The following is a 20,653-nucleotide window of genomic DNA, read 5'->3' as shown; positions in this document are numbered from 1 at the left end:
ATGCTGACCTTTAAAGTCTGAAGAGTCTTCTCTTTATCTAAACCTAAGTCAGTCAATCTGGCTTCAGTTTAAGACCAACTCATTGACTTCTGTTCTCAGAGAAGTTACAGAATTGAAGAAAAGAGTCAAAATCTAGAAGCTGGTCAACTGAAGGATAAAAAGGACAAGGTGAAGCCTGACACTTAACAATCAAGGAACTCAGGGTACCCTGAAGACAGGAAGCAAGTACTTCCAGGATAGTTCTATGAGAACCAAGAAACAGAAGTTTAAATGTAAATCTTTTCCTTAACAGGGGGCATAGAAGACTCCAATTTCCCCAGTTTTTTTTTTTCTTCAGATGAAAAAGGCTATTTGGGGGGCATATATTAATAACATTGTGGGTATTCCATAGTAACTAAAAATATAGAGTATTATCATAATTTACAATAGCTTTTAGGAGAGTCTACAGCACCTAGTATTTCATAGCTGATTCTAAACAGTCTTTTTGAGTAAACTTTACAAGCTTCCCAGATGGCACAGTGGTAAAGAATCCACCTGCCAATGCAGGACATGCAAGAGACATGGGTCGGGAAGATCCTCTGGAGAAGGAAATGGCAACCCACTCCAGTATTCTGGCCTGAGAAATCCCATGGACAGAAGAGACATGGGGCTGCAAGAGAGTTGGACATGACTTAGTGACTCAATAACAATCACAGTGTGCAAAACTTTCCTGGAAGAAAAAATGGTTTTCTGAAAAATTTTAAACTATATTGTACTACATCATCTCTATCAAGGAGAGGACAATGCAGGCAAAAATCGTTTCTTTGATGAAAATAGCAGAAGTTGTGTATTATAAGACAAAACATAGGGTAATTCTCTGGGCTTACTACCTAATATTACTATATCCAGGACAAACGCCAGCTTCACCACCAGTGAGAAGAGCACTAAATCTCAGCCATGTCCCCCTACCCTGGGTACATTTTTGTTCTGACAAACGCCTCCTGATTGTGAATGTGGGGAGCTGCTGAGAGAATCTATACTGCAAAAGGGCAGTGAGAACACAGGAAAGAAGAATGAGACTGAAAAGAATGACAGGGACAAACAAACCTGTTACCTGTTTGCTATTCCCTCCTCCAAGAGTTGAATTACTTGCTTATAGTTGGTAACTACGTGTTGAGATAAACCTATCAGATTTGTGAGGAGGAAAAAAGAGATTAAATAAAATTTTTTGGCAAAGTTTAACCTTTTCTTGTAGGTAATTAAATTTATTATCCTATTGCATATTAGTTGGCAGACAAGAATTGAGGAACAACTTTATTCATTCAGATAATGGATTAAATCAACAAATATTTACTGGAAGCCTACTGTTAGGCACTGCGACAGTCTCTCTCGGAACATCAGTCTCTACACTCCCAGAGATTATAGTCTAGAATTCATATAGTGGTTATGCTAACAACAAAAAGAATAATAATAATTCCTTACAAACAGACTCATGGACTTAGGGAATGAACCTACGGTTGCCAGAGGAAAGGATGAGGGAAAGGGAAAGTTGGGGAGTTCGGGATGGACATGTACTCATAGCTGTACTTAAAATGGATAACCAACATGGACCTACTGTACCTCACATGGAACTCTGCTCAGTGTTATGTGGATGGAAGGGGAGTTTGGGGGCGAATGGATACATGTATATGTATGGCTGAGTCTCTTTGCTACTCACCTGAAACTATCACAACATTGTGGGTTATCAGTTATACCCCAGTACAAAATTAAGTTAAAAAAAAATCCTTAGAAATTGTGCTATATTTAAGTTACGAGAAAAGTTCTCATGAATTACTTCATTTGGCCCTCATCAAATTTCTGAGGTAGATAGGGCCTACATGCCCCACAAAATGGTGGACTCAATTTGACATACAAAACATACAGTACACACGTCCTTATCCTCCCACAGTTTACAGTCATGAGAAATCATACAAGATAATGTGGCCAAGTGCCACAGGAGTAGTAAGATAATAAATGCTGAGGAAGTCAGAGGAAAAGTCAGGGCAAGCTCTGTGGAGGAAGTGAGACTTGAATTTAGCCACTGGAGAATGGGTAGGCTTTAGATAAGAGGTAAGGAGGTACTTAAGGGCACAAAAGTAAATCTTTATGGCTGGTTACCCACCAAGTCAAAAAAGGCCTTCACAACTGTGCTAGAGAATCTGTTTATTAGAGATTCAGGAACCAAAGAATCTTCACAGGCTCATAGCTGAAAACAGTTACACTAAAAATTAACATAGTTAACTTGAACACTGACTGGATTTTTTTCTATTAAGGAATTATTACTATTATTTAGATGTGATAATAATTTTGTGAGTGCAATTTCTTTAAAAAACATTCCTTATCTTTTAGGGCTACCTATTAAAATATTTATACATGAACTGATATCTGGAATTTGCCTCAAAATAATATAGAATGTGGACAGGAATGTAGATAAGGCAGAATTTGCCAAGGGTCATTGGGTTATGGGTTATTGTGAACATGGGGCTCATTATACTAGTCTATTTTTGTTCAAAATGTTCAAAATTCTCTATAAAGAAAAAGAATTTTAAAAATTTAACCAAAGATAGAGACCTTCCATTTTCAGTAATGGCAAATTAGATAATATAAACCAACACTTCTGCCAAAGACTGTTAGAAACAGTTGGACAGAATATGACATCAATGTGAAGGCACAGAGGGATGACCAGATAGTGACATTTTTTCAGGCCATATACTGGGGAAGGATGGAAGCCCAGAGACATCAGGACAGCATTTGCAGACATCTTCCCACTGAGAGCATTTCCCGTATCTTGAGAAGTGGCTGACAGCAGTTCTCTTGACAACCTCACAGATACAGAGAGACACAGACTGCAGTCCAGGGCTCAGGTGGGCCCTGTGGCACCCTACCTCTCTGAGTTGGAAACTTAAAGGGCTAAAACAGAGGAATAAGTTTGAATTAGAAGTAAACAGTTTTTGAAGGGACCTCAGCTCAGCTCTGAACATTCTTAGTCCTTCAACTGGACTGAGTTGACTCTGGATTCCTAGCGTGTGCAGGAACCTGGCAAAAGTAAATACGAGTCTTCTCTGCCAGAAGATATTATTGTTCGAGACCTCTAAATTATTTCCATAAGCAATTTAGCAATATTGTCTGGCACAAAATTGTGACACACCAACCAGCACATAAGTAGATCTGACAACATAAATGAAAATCCGCAAAAATTACACAGACTATTACTATTTTCAAGGGACTAAAAACAAGATTATAAAATTTCAGAGAAAACTGGAAACTATAACAAAAAGATCAAATGTAGATTTGGGAAGTGAAAAGTACTATAAGTGAAAATAAGAACTCAATGTGTAAGTTTAACAGCAGGTTATATAGGGGTGAAACATATGTCAAAATCCTATAACCAAAATAAGCAGAGAGCCAAAAGATACAAAATATAGAAGAAAGGGGAAGAATCATAAACTATATAAGGAATAGGTCTAATAAACCTGTAATTGGAATTCCACAAGGAGAGAGTGGGGTAAAGCAATGTTAGAATAATGTCAGAAGTAATGCTTATCTGTATAGCAGAAATTAACACAATATTGCAAATCAACTATACTTCAAAAAGAAAAAAAAAAAAGAACCATGGATCCTAGGAGAAATGACTGGTTCAAAGATTGAGACAGGGAAAGTAGATGAGCCTGGAACACCTCCTGTCAGAAAGCAAGGAAGTGCTCAAAGAACAATGGTGATATGTCAGAAAGTCACATGAACACACTTGAAGGGGATTCCATTGGCTAAACTCAGGATAATCAGAGCATCAAAATAAAAAATAATAGTAACAGAAGGAGGCTCATTTAATACCATAGGAAACATGAGTCTATGCCAACACAAATAAGTTAATAAATAAACTGAAAGTTAGATGAGAATAAAACACGATTTTACAGTACCACAACCAAAAAACACTTGTTGACTACAAAAGGAAAACAGCAATTTCAGAGTAAAGAGGCCTGGCAGATATGACCTTAGCTGAGGAAATTAAAAATCATGAATAATGGATGTATCACAATTATGCACCACTTAATGGTGTCAAGTTCATGAAGTCAAGTGAGACCAAGGAGCCTTTCCAGCTGGAGAACACTAGAGAAAGACACTAACCAAAGGCAACCCTGGACTCAAAGGACAGTCACTGGGAAAATTAGTGAAACTTAAATGGGTGTTAAGGATCAGATGGGAGTAATGCGTCAGTTAATTTCCTGATGTGGATTTCATGTTATAACTATACAGGAGTATTTCTTGTTTGAAATAAAAATACCCTAAAATAATCAGGGTATATGGGTCATTAGGTTGGCAATTTATTTTCATATGGCTCAAGTGAAAAAGTTCTTTATACTAGCAACTTTTTCAAAAGTTTGCTTCAAGATTAAAAAATAAAAACTTTTAGAAAACTAAGATAAAAAGAGAATTCCCTTAACCTGCTAAGGTAGTGCTTCTCAAAGTGGCTGCACTGGAGTCAGTTCTCAAACTGTCATCGACAGGTGATGAGATGAGTACAGAAATTGAAAGCGTTAGAAACCTTTACAACAATATGACAGATTGAAGAACTGGGCTTACAATTAATATGCCTTTTACTTTTTTTCTAGTAATTCATCTTCATTTTAGCAAAGTATTTGATACTTTGATCCATGGTTTGCCATGGACAGGAATTAAAAGCAAAACCAAGAACTGGTCCTTCCTGTTAAACAGTCTGAGAAGTGTATGATAGGAGTATCTATTAACAACACATGCTATTGAAAATGGCCTTCCCAAGTGGCACAGTGGTAAAGAATCTGCCTGCCAGTGCAGGAGATGCAAGAGAACACGGGTTCAATCCCTGGGTCAGGAAGATCCCCTGGAAAAGGAAATGGCAACCCACTACAGTATTCCTGTCTGGGAAATCCCATGGACAGTGAAGCCTGGTGGGCTACAGTCCATGCGGTTGCAAAGAGAAATGACTGAGGACACATGAATGCTGTTGCAAACATCACAGTAAAATGTGGAGTTTTCCCCTGGGGACAAAACTAAACATTGTTACCATTTTAATAGGGTTCTAGTTGGTGTAGAAAGGCAAGGAATAAAAAGGTGTAAGAATTAAAAAAACAAAAACAAGAACACTGTTATGTGCAGACTGAATACAAAGAAAATACAATTTTTTTCAGAGTCCCAACTACTCATTTCCAACAACCTCCTGCTTTGTACCCATCCCTGTAATATTAAGATAAAGGCCAAAGCAAAAATATGATACTGTCTTTGCCTCACTTATTATCCTTTTAGACCCTGTAACCACTGGGCCCTTATGTATGCTTTGGACAGGGCTCTGTACATTTCAGATTTCAACTTAACCTGTCATCTAATTAATGAACTTTTTAATGAAAAGAGGCTACTCCTTTTCTTTCCTTGGATTTAGGCAGCTATCAAGTTCCAGCTTATAGTTCTGAACTAGAACTACAAATTCTTTACATTAAAATTAAAAATTCTTGTATTTTCATATTTCCCATGGCACCCTGATTAGAATAGGCATCTAGCAGGTATTTAATAAATTCCTATAGATTGGTTTCAAAGCAGAAACCACTTTCAGCATTGGAATCATGTTCACAGAATGCATGAGTCCAAAGATAAAGAAATACAGACAGGCAGGCAGACAATGAAAATAAATGAATAAAGAAAGCAAACATTTAAAAAAAACATAAAAACTTTGCTATAATGCCATCAGAGGGTATTAATGGAAATAACATAGTTTAGTGTGACTATTCAGGGTCTTTTTTCCAAAGCTGGTTCTATACTATTTCAGCTCATGGCTCCTTCATTAAGAAATAAGAGAAATGTCCACCTATATTTGTAATGATCGAAAAAGTTCATACGACCTTTAAGAAACATGTAATCCAAAGGACCTAAGAGACTTTTTGCTTGTTTAGAAACATTTCCTATGAAGCACCAATATCCTCCCTCCACACAAGGGTTCACTCCATGAACAAAGAGCCAACAGCGTTCACTTCATCCAAACAGCCAATGGATTTAAGTCCTGATCCTGTCACCAACCTTGGGTGGATGATCCAGGTTGCACCACCTTGCATGAATTCTCAGAGTTTCAGGTACTATGCCAATCAGGACCCTATGTTCGTAGGTTTCCTATGATCCACATACAGGATTCTGTCCCATTCTTCTCTTCCAGTCCTAGACAAGGTTCCTAGTTCCAACCCTGCCCCAAGTAGCTGTGGAACTTTGGGAACGTCCCTTAACTTCTTCCAGATTTCATATCATCTTCTGTGCAGTGAAGAATGTCTTCACTGCAGTTCTAATGAGAACTACATCTGAGATCTCCTCTAGTTACTACCTACCCCCAATATTCACACGTAAAAACACGTTAAGATAAAAATAAACAAAAAGATGAGAAACTGTGGCACTACTACAACCGCTCATGGTCTGCCTTCCAAGTATTGCTTTACCCAGGGTTTTACAGAAGAAACTCCAATTGGTTCCCGGCAAAGAAAGTGGTATTTCTTAACCATTGTTTCCAGCTACCAATTAGGATGAAACATTTGGGGAAAGACTCAAGTAGCAGACTTTGTGACTGGCACACCTACTGAGTCATTCATTGGCCATGCTCTGATCAGAGAAGAGACCAGCTCTTGATCTTTCCTGTCCCTCTGCCTGTGGGGATATTAATAGCATATTGCGGAGAAAACAGGAACATAAAATTCATGTTATTTATTATGAGTGGCCTGAGACAGTGAAAGCTTCCCCAACAAAAGCCCCCAACAGCAAGACCTAGTCTAATGGAAGAAGACAGATGGAAGCAAACATCAAATACCAATGTCTGATGAGGAAGCAGTGTAGGCTCTGCTCCATGTCTGGTATCTCCCCACGACCCTGACTCTCACTATCTCTGGAACAGGAAGTACCCCAAAACAGAGCCTGGCTGACCTGGGAATCCGTCCCAGGCCCACTGGACCTGGTACCACAGACCCAACGCTATTCCATGCCACTTACCTCTCACTCACCATGCTCCAGACACACTAGCTCCTTGAAATCACCAAGCCAACCCCTTCACTCAGGGCTCTGGCCCATGCCGTTCCCTTCATCTGAAAGACTCTTCCCTTTGCCATGCTATTCTTCACATGACTGGCTCCTGTGCCCCTCAGGGTAAAATGTTACCACCCCCCTCAAGGAAGCTTTTCCTGACCACTCCACAAAGATGCTCTTTTCCATTACTGTATCTATTTTTTTATTAGCCTTTATCACAACTGTGATTAGTGCTTGTTGACTGACATCACGCCCCATAAGAGTGTCAGCTTGCCCATCTTTTTATTTATTGGTATCTACTGGGCATCTCATACCAGTAGCTGGCACATAGTGAGTATTCATTACAAGTTTGTTGAATGAATAAGTAACGATCAGGAGAGCTTCCCAGGTTTTGGTTTGGTCTTTGACTTCCAGGACCATAGTGACTCACCTTGTACATACGGCCCCATCTCTGGGTGCTCCCTGACCCGCAGATTATAGGTCTTTTTTTGATCAGACTGCTTTAGCAGATCCCGCACTCGTTCATTATAGATTTCCAGGAAGCTAGAGACATGGAGAAAAAGGCATAAAATTAGATTTTGAAAAGATGTGGGAAAAACACTAAGAATCAGAAAGTCCTAGTTCTTATTCAGAGTATCTCTGATACTCTGAGACACTGGTCACTCCAGACTCCCCCCTGAGTCTCTTTCTGCATGTGTACATAGGCTTTTAGCACTGACACTCTGAGACACTGGTCACTCCAGACTCCCCCCTGAGTCTCTTTCTACATGTGTACATAGGCTTTTAGCACTGACACTCTGAGACACTGGTCACTCCAGACTCCCCCCTGAGTCTCTTTCTGCATGTATACACAGGGCTTTTAGCACTGGCTGTCATTACTCCAGGGTCAGGTTTACACTGTGAGCGCTGATTCAAGTTTAGCTTTCAAGAGGCTATTTGAGGATGGGTTTAGGCTGCCATCAGCCTGTGCCTTTACCAGTTCCCTGTTGCATACAGTCTTACAAGCATGTTTCTTGAAGTGGTTTTCAAATGTGATCTTTGAGCTCTATTATTCATAGAAGGCATCTCAAGGACCACTGCTTAGCAATTAGGGAAGCTAAGTGAGAAGGGTTCTGCTTCCCACTTCTAATTTAAGTTGCACAACTCTCATTTTACCTATCTTATACACTAGGATTCTGTTTAAGACATACTGTCTTATTGGTATCTATTGGCATTTTATACTTTTTAAAATAATAGAACAGCTGCAATTCTTAATTGAAATCAGTAAATATTTTGTTAAATAAGAAAGCACACTTCTCACAGAAAGGTCTTCCTCACTGGACCATGGATACTTCCCTGTGGAGCCAGCAATCAGAAAAAAGGCTCCAGCTCAAAGCTGCTCTCTGCACACACTCCTTATAAATTTTCCCTTCTTAATCATTTCAAATTCAGACATAGGGACCCCCAGAGAGCTCTTAGAATAGTGGTTCCCAGATTTCATAGACAATAAAACACATAATATATACTGCAAAATTTTACTTTACAAATTTAAAAATGTAAAAATAATATTCATAACCATTTAATTTTTAAAAAGGACATTTATTCTTTTTACAGCAATGAAAATGGTATGGAATTAGATAGTGATTATGGTTGAACAGTCTTGTAAGTACTAAAAAAAAATCACTGAACTATATACTTCAAAAGTGTGAATTTTATGGTATGTGAATTTGTCTCATATTTTTAAACAAGGACATTAAACACCAAAAAAAAAAAGAATACAGAAAATTAATGGCAATTGGTAACATCACACTGGAGGTAGCCAGCACTAGTCTGGGTACTAGAGTTTCCAGTATTCTTGCTTGGAAAATTCCGTGGACAAAGGAGCCTGGTGGGCTATAGACGATAGGGTCACAGAGTCGGACCCAACTATGCATGCACCCACACCCACCACACAAGAGTTTTGGAACTACTAACCTGGAGAACAACCCAGGAGGGGGCTGGAAGAGAAATTCCAGAAGCTAGTATGAAGCTGAACAGAAAATGAAGGAAGGGAAACCAGCCAGCCAACGGAAGCTGGTCCAGAGGAGACACTAACTTGTTAAGCCTGAGGGTAGAAACTAAGTTGCCTACAACACATCTGCACATGCACGTGACAAGCGCTGTAAGATACTTCTGCTGTGACTTTTCCCCAGTCCTCTGGGTAACTCTGGAAGCAGAGAGGACAGCTCTGGAGTGGACACAGAAACACTTCAGGCTGCAGAGCCCAGCAGGTTCTTACCTTACTTTTATACTGCAGGAGGCAGGCAGTGGGGCACAGTTTTTCTCTCTGATGAAGAGACCCTGCATAAACCAGAGGGTTGTAGTTTCACTGAAGGGGATGTACAAGGAAAACCTACTTTGAGAGTATCCAGTCAAAAGAGAGTCTGTACCTCACATATCCGCGGTATCAGCCCAACAGAGGCCTGGGGAAGAGAAGAAAGCATTACTGTCCGCTCATGCTGATGCTCTCCCCCAACATCCAGGACCCACGCTCAGCAAGGACAGTGTTCTCGCTCTAGCCTCTTCACTTCAGGCAGTATCCCCAATGGTATGTGGAAGACTCTATTTGCCAATGATCTCAGAATCTAACAGGAGGAAAGTATCAGATGAGGGGCAAATCACCACCGTAAGAAGGAAGAGAGGAGAAGCTAGCAAACCCAGATACCTGTTTTCATGCAGAGGAGGTGACATCCTTCTTGGATAAGCCCACTTTACCACAGTGGTCCCTCCCAGAACCCTATCTCCTATCCCCGCACACAGAGGAGAACCAGAGTACATGCATGTTCAAAACACACATTTAGAGAGAAGTGGCTTATTTCTTCATCTTGGATTCAGTGCTAACTTGTACTCAGGTTAATGGCTTTATACCCCTGGGTTACTGAGTCTTTTCTTCTTTTAATTTAAAATATATGAAATCACACCAAACATGAACCTTTAAGGTCTCAAGACATCACACTGAAGATTAGTTCAGCAATGATCTGGGCCCATAGCAGCAGGGACAATCTTTCAGGAGGAATAATATCCTAGAAAAATGTCCTTGTGTGGTGTTATTTATCACCTGCCCCACCAGTTCATCTCACCAGGGTTCTTCTAAGCCTAAAACAAAGAGGTATTCTGAAGGGACTCCACCCTCCTAATTTTCCATGATAAAAGAAGGCTCTCATAAGTCCTACACACTTTTGAAAGCCCCCATCCCAGTATTTGGTTCTCCTGCTTCTTTCTAACACTCAGATTTAACACACACACAGCCCCATATCTACATGCCCTTACCCAGCACTTAAGGCAGTTGAGGACTTGTCTACACCAAAGGCATTAAAAAGCTACAAGTGATGAACTTGAAATGATATGAGAAATATGAGAAATTCAGGACTGACAAGGTAAATTCTAAGGTTCTTCAGGTGTAATAAAGAGGGGCTAATTAATCAAAGTTTACCAGTCAGTTAGGGTGCTAAGAAATGTATTCTTAACAGAAAACAGAACCCTTTAAATCTGACTGAAGCCGACTATGAAACTCATCCTCTCTCAGTGGCAAGGACAATGCAACATCCAGGTTTGACAAGGCTTTAAGAAGACATCACATCCCAATCCCAGCACTCACTGGGGTGCCCAGCATGGTGTAGGTCTTCCCAGAGCCTGTCTGCCCATAGGCAAAAAGGCATATGTTGTAGCCTTTGGCAGCTCCAGACAGTACTTCAGTCCCCAAGTCCCGGAACACCTGTAACAATAAAAACAGAGGGCATGTCACTCTGGTCCTACCTTCCAAAGCAGCCTTTTAAAAGGTTATTTGTTAACCTAAAATATAAAATGTTTCAACATCCATGACTATAAATTCCCCACTGTTTTATGAGAATCAATTCAGTTTCAAAAAAAGACTGCTAAGGAAAATTCATTTGTTTAGTAAGTCAATTATTTTTTAAAGTGCTAATTGTATGCTGGGCACAAGGCTAGATATTTAAGATGCAAAACTGATATGGTCCCTAATCTTTAGGGAAAAAGAGTCCAGGAGAAGGGCAAAGACATGCAAGCAAACTAGTAAAGGAAAACCATGTACATGAATTCTTTTTCCTTCCCATTACAAAAAACAAACAAACAAAAAAAAAAAAACTTTAATATGGTTAATCAGATAAAGGTACAATGAAATTCCTCCCAGGAACATATCACACAAATTCAGGGTCTCAAGACACTACACGGAGGGTCAGTTAAGCCCAGAAATTAGGGAGGGTTTTTCCTGTGGGCCCCTTCTCCACATGCTGCTTTCTTCAGGCTGATCCTAACAGGTGACTGCTTCTGCTTTCACTCTTTTCTGTAATTTTAGTGAATCAGAAACAACTAGAGGCCCTCCTGGGAAAACCCCTAAACTTGATGTAGTGCCTGAAAGTCCTATTGGACTGTCAGGCAGACCCTGGGCTCAGGACAAAACAGCCTGGCTTATGGAGAAGGCATAACTTTGAGTTGAACCAGTCCTCAGCAGAATGCCACACGGACATCTGCATACACAGCTGGTATGATGGGCATTTACCCTTTGCACTGCTGCTGCTCAGCATCCAAATACTCTTCTGATCTGGGAGAAAACTGTGTCAGTTTTCATGGGAAGCAGGGCCCAACCCTCCCAACAGAAGTCAAATAGGCCAGATAATTCTCTTCATCTCCTGGAGGCTAGAATGTGAACATGTGAAATGAGGCTCGCAAAACTTGAAATTTCAAAGAATGACACAAAAGCAAAGAAAGAGTTAATCAAGTCTCCTTGTTGGCATCGTGAGTCCAACAGTACTGCATCTGAAGTGTACAAGTACCAAGCACAGTGCTCAACTAGACTATTCTGTGATATGGCTTTACCTGGCCTCCCGGCGACTTAGGGCCCCATGGTTTGCCGCCCATTTTTCTACTTTCCCTTAAATTCTATGAATCTCCTAATACAGTTCCAAATTTGAACATGGTTCTCATGGTTAAAAGTTGTGTGATCTTGAACAATTTACTTAAACTTTACTTAAACTTGTTTTTTTTCCTGGTAAATTGGATATTTTGTGTCTATATCACAGGTTTGTTTTAAAGATTGAGATAATACATGTAACTAGGGACCATGCGGATGAGGATAGGAGTTGCTGACCTAAGATTACACTACACTATTCTGTTTTAGCAGCTGCAGTCACGCTTCTTGACCAGTGAACTATTTGCATTTTGTTTTTTAGTGCTTCTAATATTCAGGCATAGGGCCATAATAATCCAAGTAGAGGTGAAAGATCTAGACATTGTACCATTCCCACCACCTTTCCCAATCTCCCTCCCAGCTCTGTACTCTCCATTCATTCAGTTCTATATTAGCAAAGCTGAAAATTGGGCAGAATTCTCTATGCCTCCTGACATCTGTGTGGGTTAAATTCCCAGGGACTGAAGAAGGAGGAATCATTTCTCTTGATCAGAACACTTGAGTTGGCAGCCATTCATTTACTAGCTGGAAATGTTCACAAAACTCAACCTTTCTTTCCAGTGCTCCAGCAGAAAGTGGGAACAGAGGTGCAGACAGAGCAAGGCCACATCTAGTGTTATTTATTTCTCACCGCTCACACAGCAGGGCAGAACGAGCTCAGTGGATTGTGAAAGAAGACAGGAGAATGTTACTTTGCCCGTGTCTTTATCCAAATTCAAATAATCACCTGGAGGTTTTATGAAAAACATTTTTGAAGATACCATTTTCACTCAACAGTAAAAGGTGTGAACAAGCAAAACTGGTAGGCTCCAAACATGGAATTGGGGGAACTGTTAAGATTCCATTCTTTACGAACCATGAGGCTTAGCTCATCATAAATTCTTAAACAGAGCACAACAGAACCAGATGACATCGTGGTTCACTCTCACCATGGTTATTATAATGAAGCATATGGGAACAGTTCAATATGAATACCAAAAACAGTTCGAAGGCTAAAATAAACCACGAAAGGGAAATCTAATATAGAGGATTAGAATCTAATAATCTAGAAGATCCAGTTCAAGAGGAGAGATGGGCAATGTAACTTTTTTTTCTGGAATATAAGTACAAGAACGCATTCAATAGATAGATTAATTTCATGTGACACAGAACTTCCAGTCTTTTTAAGCATTCACTAGATTAGGGACAGCCCACTGGTTGCTGCTGAATTGGGACTCACAATACCTGAAGCTCAAGCCGAAACCTATTTCATAGGGGCAACTGAAGCCAGGAACCAGAATTTTTGATCTTCAATATCATGTCATTAGCATTGCAAATGAAAACAAGGAGATACCACCACACAACTATAAGAATGGCCAAAATCTAACACACTGACAACACCAAATGCTTATAAGGAGATGAAGCAATAGGAACTCTCGTTCATTGATGATGGGAATGCAGAATGGTACAGCCACTTTGGAAGACATTATGCCAGTTTTTTTTCCTTAAACAAGACCAAACATATTACTCTTACCATACAGTGAGGCAAGCATGCTCTTTAGTATTTACCCAAAGAGGCTGAAAACATATATACACACAAAAACCTGTACACAGATATTTATAGAAGCTTTCTTCATAATTGTCAAAACATGGAAGTAACCATGATATCCTTCAATAGGTGAATGTCTAAACTGTGGTATATCCAGACCATGGGATATTATTTAGTGCTAAAAAGAAATGAGCTATTAAGGTATGAAAAAACATGAAGGAACCTTAAATGCAGAAAACTAAGATCATGGCATCTGGTCCCATCACCTCATGGGAAATAGATGGGGAAACAGTGGAAACAGTGTCAGACCTTATTTTGGGGGGCTCCAAAATCACTGCAGATGGTGACTGCAGTCATGAAATTAAAAGACCTTTACTCCTTGGAAGGAAAGTTATGACCAACCTAGACAGCATATTAAAAAGCAGAGGCATTACTTTGCCAACAAAAGTCCATCTAGTCAAGGCTATGGTTTTTCCAGTGGTCATGTATGGATGTGAGAGTTGGACTGTGAAGAAAGCTTAGCACCAAAGAATTGATGCTTTTGAACTGTGGTGTTGGAGAAGACTCTTGAAAGTGCCTTGGACTGCAAGGAAATCCAACCAGTCCATCCTAAAGGAGATCAGTCCTGGGTGTTCATTGGAAGGACTGATGCTGAAGCTGAAACTCCAATACTTTGGCCACCTCATGTGAAAAGCTGACTCATTGGAAAAGACCCTGATGCTGGGAGGGATTGGGGGCAGAAGGAAAAGGGGACGACAGAGGATGAGATGGCTGGATGGCATCACCGACTCGATGGACATGAGTTTAAGTAAACTCCAGGAGTTGGTGATGGACAGGGAGGCCTGGAGTGCTGCGATTCATGGGGTCGCAAAGAGTTGGACACCACTGAGCGACTGAACTGAACTGAAGTGAAAGAAGCCAATCTGAAAAGGCTACACACTGTGAGTCCAACTACATGACATGCTGGAAAAGGTAAAACTACAGAGACAGTTAAAAAAAAACATCAGTGGCTGACAGGAGTCTGGGGAGGGACAGATGATAGGTGGGATGCAGAGGATTTTTAAGGCAGTGAAACGCCTCTATATGTGAAACTATAATTGTGTATGAAAAGTGAAAGTGTTAGTCGATCAGTCCTGTCCGAATCTTTGTGACCCCATGGACTGTAGCCCGCCAGACTCCTCTGTCCATGTAATTCTCCAGGCAGGAGTACTGGAGTGGGTTGTCATGCCGCCTCCAGGGGATCTTCCTAACGCAGGGGTTGAACCTGCGTGTCCTGTGTTTCCTGCATTGGCAGGTAGGCTCTTTACCACTAGCGCCACCTGGTGGGAAGAAGGAGGCATATGGAATTTCTGTGCTCAATTTTTCTGTAAACCTAAAATTGCTCTAACAAATAAACTCTATTTTCAAAAAACATCTGCAAGATAAATCTCAAGGAATGGAATTCCCTGATAACAGCAACATTTAGCAGACATACCCTTCCTAAACCCGGTTAGAATCAACTAAGTCTCCGGATTAATGTCTCTGATTTCATGATGACTATTTAAGTTCCAAAAATAACGGTTGCTCTGTATTTTCCTAAAGAAAATTCTCACTGTTAGATTTTTGTTGTTGTTGTTTGTTTATTTTTCGTAGTTCTGTAGTTCTTTATTATATACTATGTTCTCTGAGCCCCAAGGTGACTCCTAACAAAAAAAAACTGACTTCAATTTAGGATGAAAAAGTGTTCAAAATAATGAAATATATACTGATTTCAAATACAGGTAATAGAAATTGTTGATGAGTGAGAAGAGGGTCATTTCAAGGAGGGGGAAAAATTAGTTAGAATCTAAAAACTAACTCTGTTAGCAGGCATTTTGAAACTGGAAAATAATTCTAGACAACTCTGGAAACTATTCAAACACATGTTTTCACTAATGCTGTTACTTAGGAAAACCTCAAATAACCCAGAGTTGTACTTTTACTTTTCATCACACAGACATGGTGAGGTACAGCTGATACTGTTTGTGGATCTACTGATACATTCTCTCTCCAAATTTGTGGGTTAGAAAAGTAAGGTTCAGGGCCTATTATTTGAAGAGAGAGCATTCACATAAAATATATAACTTAATGGGGCCTGCAGTTGGGGAAAGGACTTAGAATGATTTGCTTTCCTCCAAACAGCTACACATTAGGTTTAATAGTTAAGAACACAGGCTTTGCAACTTAATAGACTCATAGGCTAGCAGATGTAAGCTTTTATATATAGAATGGATAAACAATAAGGTCCCACCATATAGCACAGAGAACTATATTCAGTATCCTATAATAAACCACAATGGAAAAAATATTATAAATATATGTATAACTGAATCACTTTGCTATACAGCAGTAATTAACACAACATTAAAAATCAACCATACTTCAGTTTTATGAAAAAAGTGTTTCACTCAAAACCAGAGCTTTAGATTCATACAGCTGGTAACACGAAGCAATCATTGTGTTAGGCTCTCTTCTTCTTAGCACCTTAAATTAGTAATCCATTTAATCCTCATGATACATCTATGACGATATTTACTATGATCAAAATTCTCTATCACATGAGAAAATTGAAGTTCCATGGGTAGTAAGTACCTCTAAATAAAGCTGTTGCTTTTAACCACTGTGATATTCTGCCACTAGCAAAATAACTGTCACTAGAATTACTAGGAAACGCAAAGTTTATCAGTTGAACACTAAGTTATGACCCTTTCATTTAAAACTGTTCTGCAAGGTTTCCTTATATCCTGTTGTTTTGCTTCACACTGGGAGAAACTTCACCAAATCTCCTTTTCAGTATTTCTATTAAATAAAAGTCTTAGTAAAATTTTGTTTTAACCTTTGGCCAAAACCAATAAAATCTGAATATTTCTGCCATTTGTTCACTTTTGCAGTCGTTTTGTCCCATTAACCTTTTAATTTGCACATGAAGAGAATTATTTCATTCCCAAATTTTACCCACATTGCCATTATTGAATGACCAGAATTGGAAGCCTTAAAGAGAGACACATTTGTTTCTTTGCTGTCTTTCAAATTACAAAGTACACCTACTTTTTGTACCAAGTGAAAAAATACAATGCATAAAGAAAAAAGTAACCTTCCACCCCTACCTCACCCCTAACCCTACTCATTTTAAGTACCCAACAAGTCCCCTTCAAGTACTGAGGAAAGAAAGGATATAATGAACAGGTATGTCCTTCCATACATATCTTATATATGTAAGATCAACATATCTTAGGATATACAGTTTATTTTTTGTTTTCATTGAAATAGACACATATAATGTATGTCAACCTGCAGCTTGCTTTTTTTCACATAACATAGCATGAACATATAGGTTATTTCCCATAGATATAACTTTTTTCATGCACAGCCACAGTTACACAAACACAATGTAAAATAACTGGGCTATCATGAATGCAGTGGAGGCAATGCTTTATTTCCTTTTATTTTCCACCTGTCTTTCCCCTTCCTCTTTTCCTTTCTCATACAAAAACCCCCACCTGTGGGTAACATTAGCAACTGGCATAATTGTTTGTACTTCCCATAGTCATAATCATAAATGCACATGCACTTACATATTTATGGGGTTTTGTGACTTATTTTAAAAAAAATGGGATGTCATTGTACACTTTGTTTTTCTCAGTCAACACCATTTGCAATATATTCCATGGTGTAAATGTGCCAAAATTAAGTCAATCACTCTCCTATAAACGGGCAATCACTTGTTTTTACTATTTTATCCCTACTCATAATGGTTCAATAAATATCTTTGAACATATATGTTTAAATACTGGTGCTTTTATTTTTATAGACTTTCAGGAATGGGGCTGCTGGGTCAAAGGATTAAAATATTTCTTATTTTCATAAATATTAAGGCTGCTTTCCCAAAAGACTATAATAACTTACATTTCTATTGACAAAATTAATAAGAGAATCCTTTTCTTCATATTCCCACCAGGAATCTTTTTAACTGCTCTTCGTTTGAACAATACAAATTCATATCGTAATGTTACTATAATAACAGTGAGTTTGAAGTCATCATTCTTTGGGGGGGCATTTAAATTTGTTCTCCCCAAGAAGGGTCTATTCATATCCTTTGCCCATTTTCCTACTGGATTGTTTTTCTTTTTTTGTCAATATGAAAGACTTCTTAGTAGATTATAAACAGCAGTCCTTAATCTGCCATATGCATTGCAAATATTTTTCTCCCTAATCTATTCACCTTTTTCTAAGTTAAAAGGCAATTTTTTTTATCAGTTTTAGGTTAAGAGAAAAGCTGAGTGCAAAGTACAGAGTTTTCATGCACCCCTTCAGCCCTCTTTCCTCTCGCTCCTCAGTCTCCCATATTATTAACATCTTGCATTACTATGATACATTTGTTGTAACTGATGAGCCAATACTGATATAGTATTATTAACTGAAGTCCATAGTTCACGTTAGGGTTCACTTTTTGCTTTGTACAGTTCTATGAATTTTTACAAATACATAATGATATATAACCATCACTACAGTATCATAAAGAATCATTTCACTGCGCTAAAAAATCCCCTGTACTTTACCTACTCATCCCTCCTTCTCGCCCATGAACTCCTGGAAACTACTGACCTTTTTATTGTCTCCACAGTTTTGCAGAGTGCCATACAGTTGCAATCATATGATATATATGCAGCCTTTTCAGATTGGCTCCTTTCACTCTGCTGTTGTTCAGTCACTCAGTCATGTCTGACTCTGCGACACCATGAATGGCAGCACTCCAGGCTTCCTTGCCTTCACCATCTCCCAGAGTTTGCTCAAATTTATATTCACTGAATCAGTGATGCCATCCAACCATCTCATCCTCTTTCATACCCTTCTCCTGCCTTCAATCTTCCCCAGCATCAGGTCTTTTCCAATGAGTCAGCTCTTTGCGTCAGTGGTCAAAGTATTGGAGCTTCTGCATCAGTCCTTCCAATAAATATTCAGGGTTGATTTCCTTTCAGATTGACTGGTTTGATCTCCTGGCTGTCCAAGGGACTCTCAAGAGTCTTCTCCAGCACCACAGTTCAAATGCATCAATTCTTCAGTGCTCAGCCTTCTTTATGGTTCAACTTTCACATCCACATTTGACTACTGGAAAAACCATAGCTTTGACTATACGCACCTTGTCAGCAAAGTGATGTTTCTGCTTTTTAATATGCTGTCTAGGTTTGTCATAGTTTTTCTTCCAAGGAGCAAGTATATTTTAATTTCAACCATCAGCAGTGATTTTGGAGCCCAAGAAAATAAATCTGTCACTGTTTCCATTTCTTCCCCATCTATTTGTCATAAAGTGATGGAACTGGATGCCATGATCTTAGTTTTCTGAATGTTGAGTTTTAGGCCAGCTTTTTCACTCTCCTCTCTCACCTTCATCAAGAAGCTCTTTAGTTCCTCTTCACTTTTTGCCATTAGGGTGGTGCCATCTGCATATCTGAGGTTATTTTACTTAGTAACACGCATTTAAGGGTCTTTCATGTCTTTTCATGACTTGATATCTCACTTCTTTTTTATTTTAAAATTATTTATTTATTTACTTATGGCTGTGCTAGATCTTCATTGCTGTGTGGACTTTTCTCTAGTTGCAGTGAGCAGGGGCAGCTCTGCAGTTGTAGTGCACGGGCTTCTCATCGCATTGGCTTCTCTTCTTGTGGAGCACGGGCTCTGGGACGTGCAGGCTTCAGCAGTTGGGGCACCTGGGCTCGGCAGTTGCGGCTCCCGGGCTGCGGAGCACAGGCTCAGTAATTGTGGCGCACATGGCACGTGGGCTCTTCCCAGATCAGGGACTGAACCTGTGTCTCCTGCACCAGCAGGGAGGCCCTCTCATTTCTTTTTAGGGCTGAATATCCCATCATTTGGAGGTGCCACAGTTTACACATTCACCTACTGAAGGACACCGTTGCTGCTTGCAAATTTTGGCAACTATGAAAAAAGGTGCTATAAACATTTCAAACACAGGTTTTTGTGTGGATGTAGTTCTCAACTCCTTTGGGTAAATGCCAAGAACTGTGACTGACCAATGCCAACTTTTCCCTCACCTTGCACCAAGATCCCCTGACAATCCATGCATTCCACCCCTTACATATAGGCACTACAAAATATAAAATCCAACTTCTTCTATTAGAACTGCCACAAAGCTTGAGGCCTCCCCTGAACCATGTAAGCCCTGACTGCCTGCTAACCCACAACAGCAGCTGTTGCTTTTTTTTAAATAAAGTATGAAATAATCTTTATTTACAAGATACTGCAAGATATGAAGTTCCACACAGAAATAAACCCATTGAGAGAAGAAGCTTCATACAATATGTACAGTTTGGAACTGTTCAAGTATAGTCTCCTTGTAAAAAGTGCTACAATAGCAAACCACATTTAAAGAATTCTTAGTAGAGACACAGAAAGACAAACTTATACCAAACATGGTACATGTTTGGTATAACAATCTTGTGCTTCAGTTGTACAGCATGAAAGATAATGGTCTCAGAATGCCATCCTGAACTATAGCCTCAGAGGTAGTTTCTGGCCCAACATTTTGATATTCTTGTTCCTCATACAGAAGTATTTCTTGATCAAGTTTAATGAAGCCTTGGGCACTGACTCATTTTCACGGTTTTATAAAGCTTTGGTTTTATCCAAACCTCTGCATTCTTCAATTACACTAAGTTTCCCAGTTTCACCTAATTTCTTAGTAACCCAAGATACTTGAAAGGGCATCCAGAATAACTAGGGTAATTTCGGTATGTTTCACAGTTAAGAGGTTCATCAACAATTCTATTATGCCACAATGAATGGTGTTAAACAATCTGTTCAACTATTCCACCACTTCTATGGTTGTTCACAGCCCAAACAGCTTCTTTTTGCATCTTAAAGTCTGTCTTAGAACACCAATGAGGAATGGGACTAATCCATGATTCACAACTCACTGGATCTGGTGCTGGTGTCAGCTTTAATATCTGACATTGTCTGTGCATCTGCTAGTACTTTTGGACATCATGACACAGGAGATGAAGCAAAGTAGAATTTGCAGACTTCCCTGACAGTCCAGTGGATAAGAAACTGCCTGCCAATTCAGGGGACACAGGTTTGATCCTTGGTTTGGGAAG

General features: G+C 39.4%; 1 protein-coding gene across 3 annotated transcripts in view; it reads right to left on the bottom strand.

Annotated features, from left to right (window-relative positions):
* Positions 1–20,653, bottom strand: part of STARD9 (StAR related lipid transfer domain containing 9) — a 117,608-nt gene that overhangs the window by 55,907 nt on the left and 41,048 nt on the right. For all 3 annotated transcript variants that reach the window (XM_020906740.2, XM_020906741.2, XM_020906744.2), the window contains exons 4-8: positions 10,664–10,780; positions 9,456–9,488; positions 9,305–9,366; positions 7,478–7,590; positions 1,094–1,163 (exon numbers count right to left, since the gene is read on the bottom strand). In XM_020906740.2, coding sequence (XP_020762399.2) covers positions 1,094–1,163; positions 7,478–7,590; positions 9,305–9,366; positions 9,456–9,488; positions 10,664–10,780 — 395 coding nt within the window. The remainder of the gene's footprint in view (positions 1–1,093; positions 1,164–7,477; positions 7,591–9,304; positions 9,367–9,455; positions 9,489–10,663; positions 10,781–20,653) is intronic.

This window comes from Odocoileus virginianus, chromosome 6, assembly GCF_023699985.2.
Source record: "Odocoileus virginianus isolate 20LAN1187 ecotype Illinois chromosome 6, Ovbor_1.2, whole genome shotgun sequence".
Classification (NCBI taxonomy): Eukaryota; Metazoa; Chordata; class Mammalia; order Artiodactyla; family Cervidae; genus Odocoileus; species Odocoileus virginianus.
Note: the sequence above shows the minus strand (reverse complement) of the source record. Positions and strands in the feature narration are given on the sequence as shown.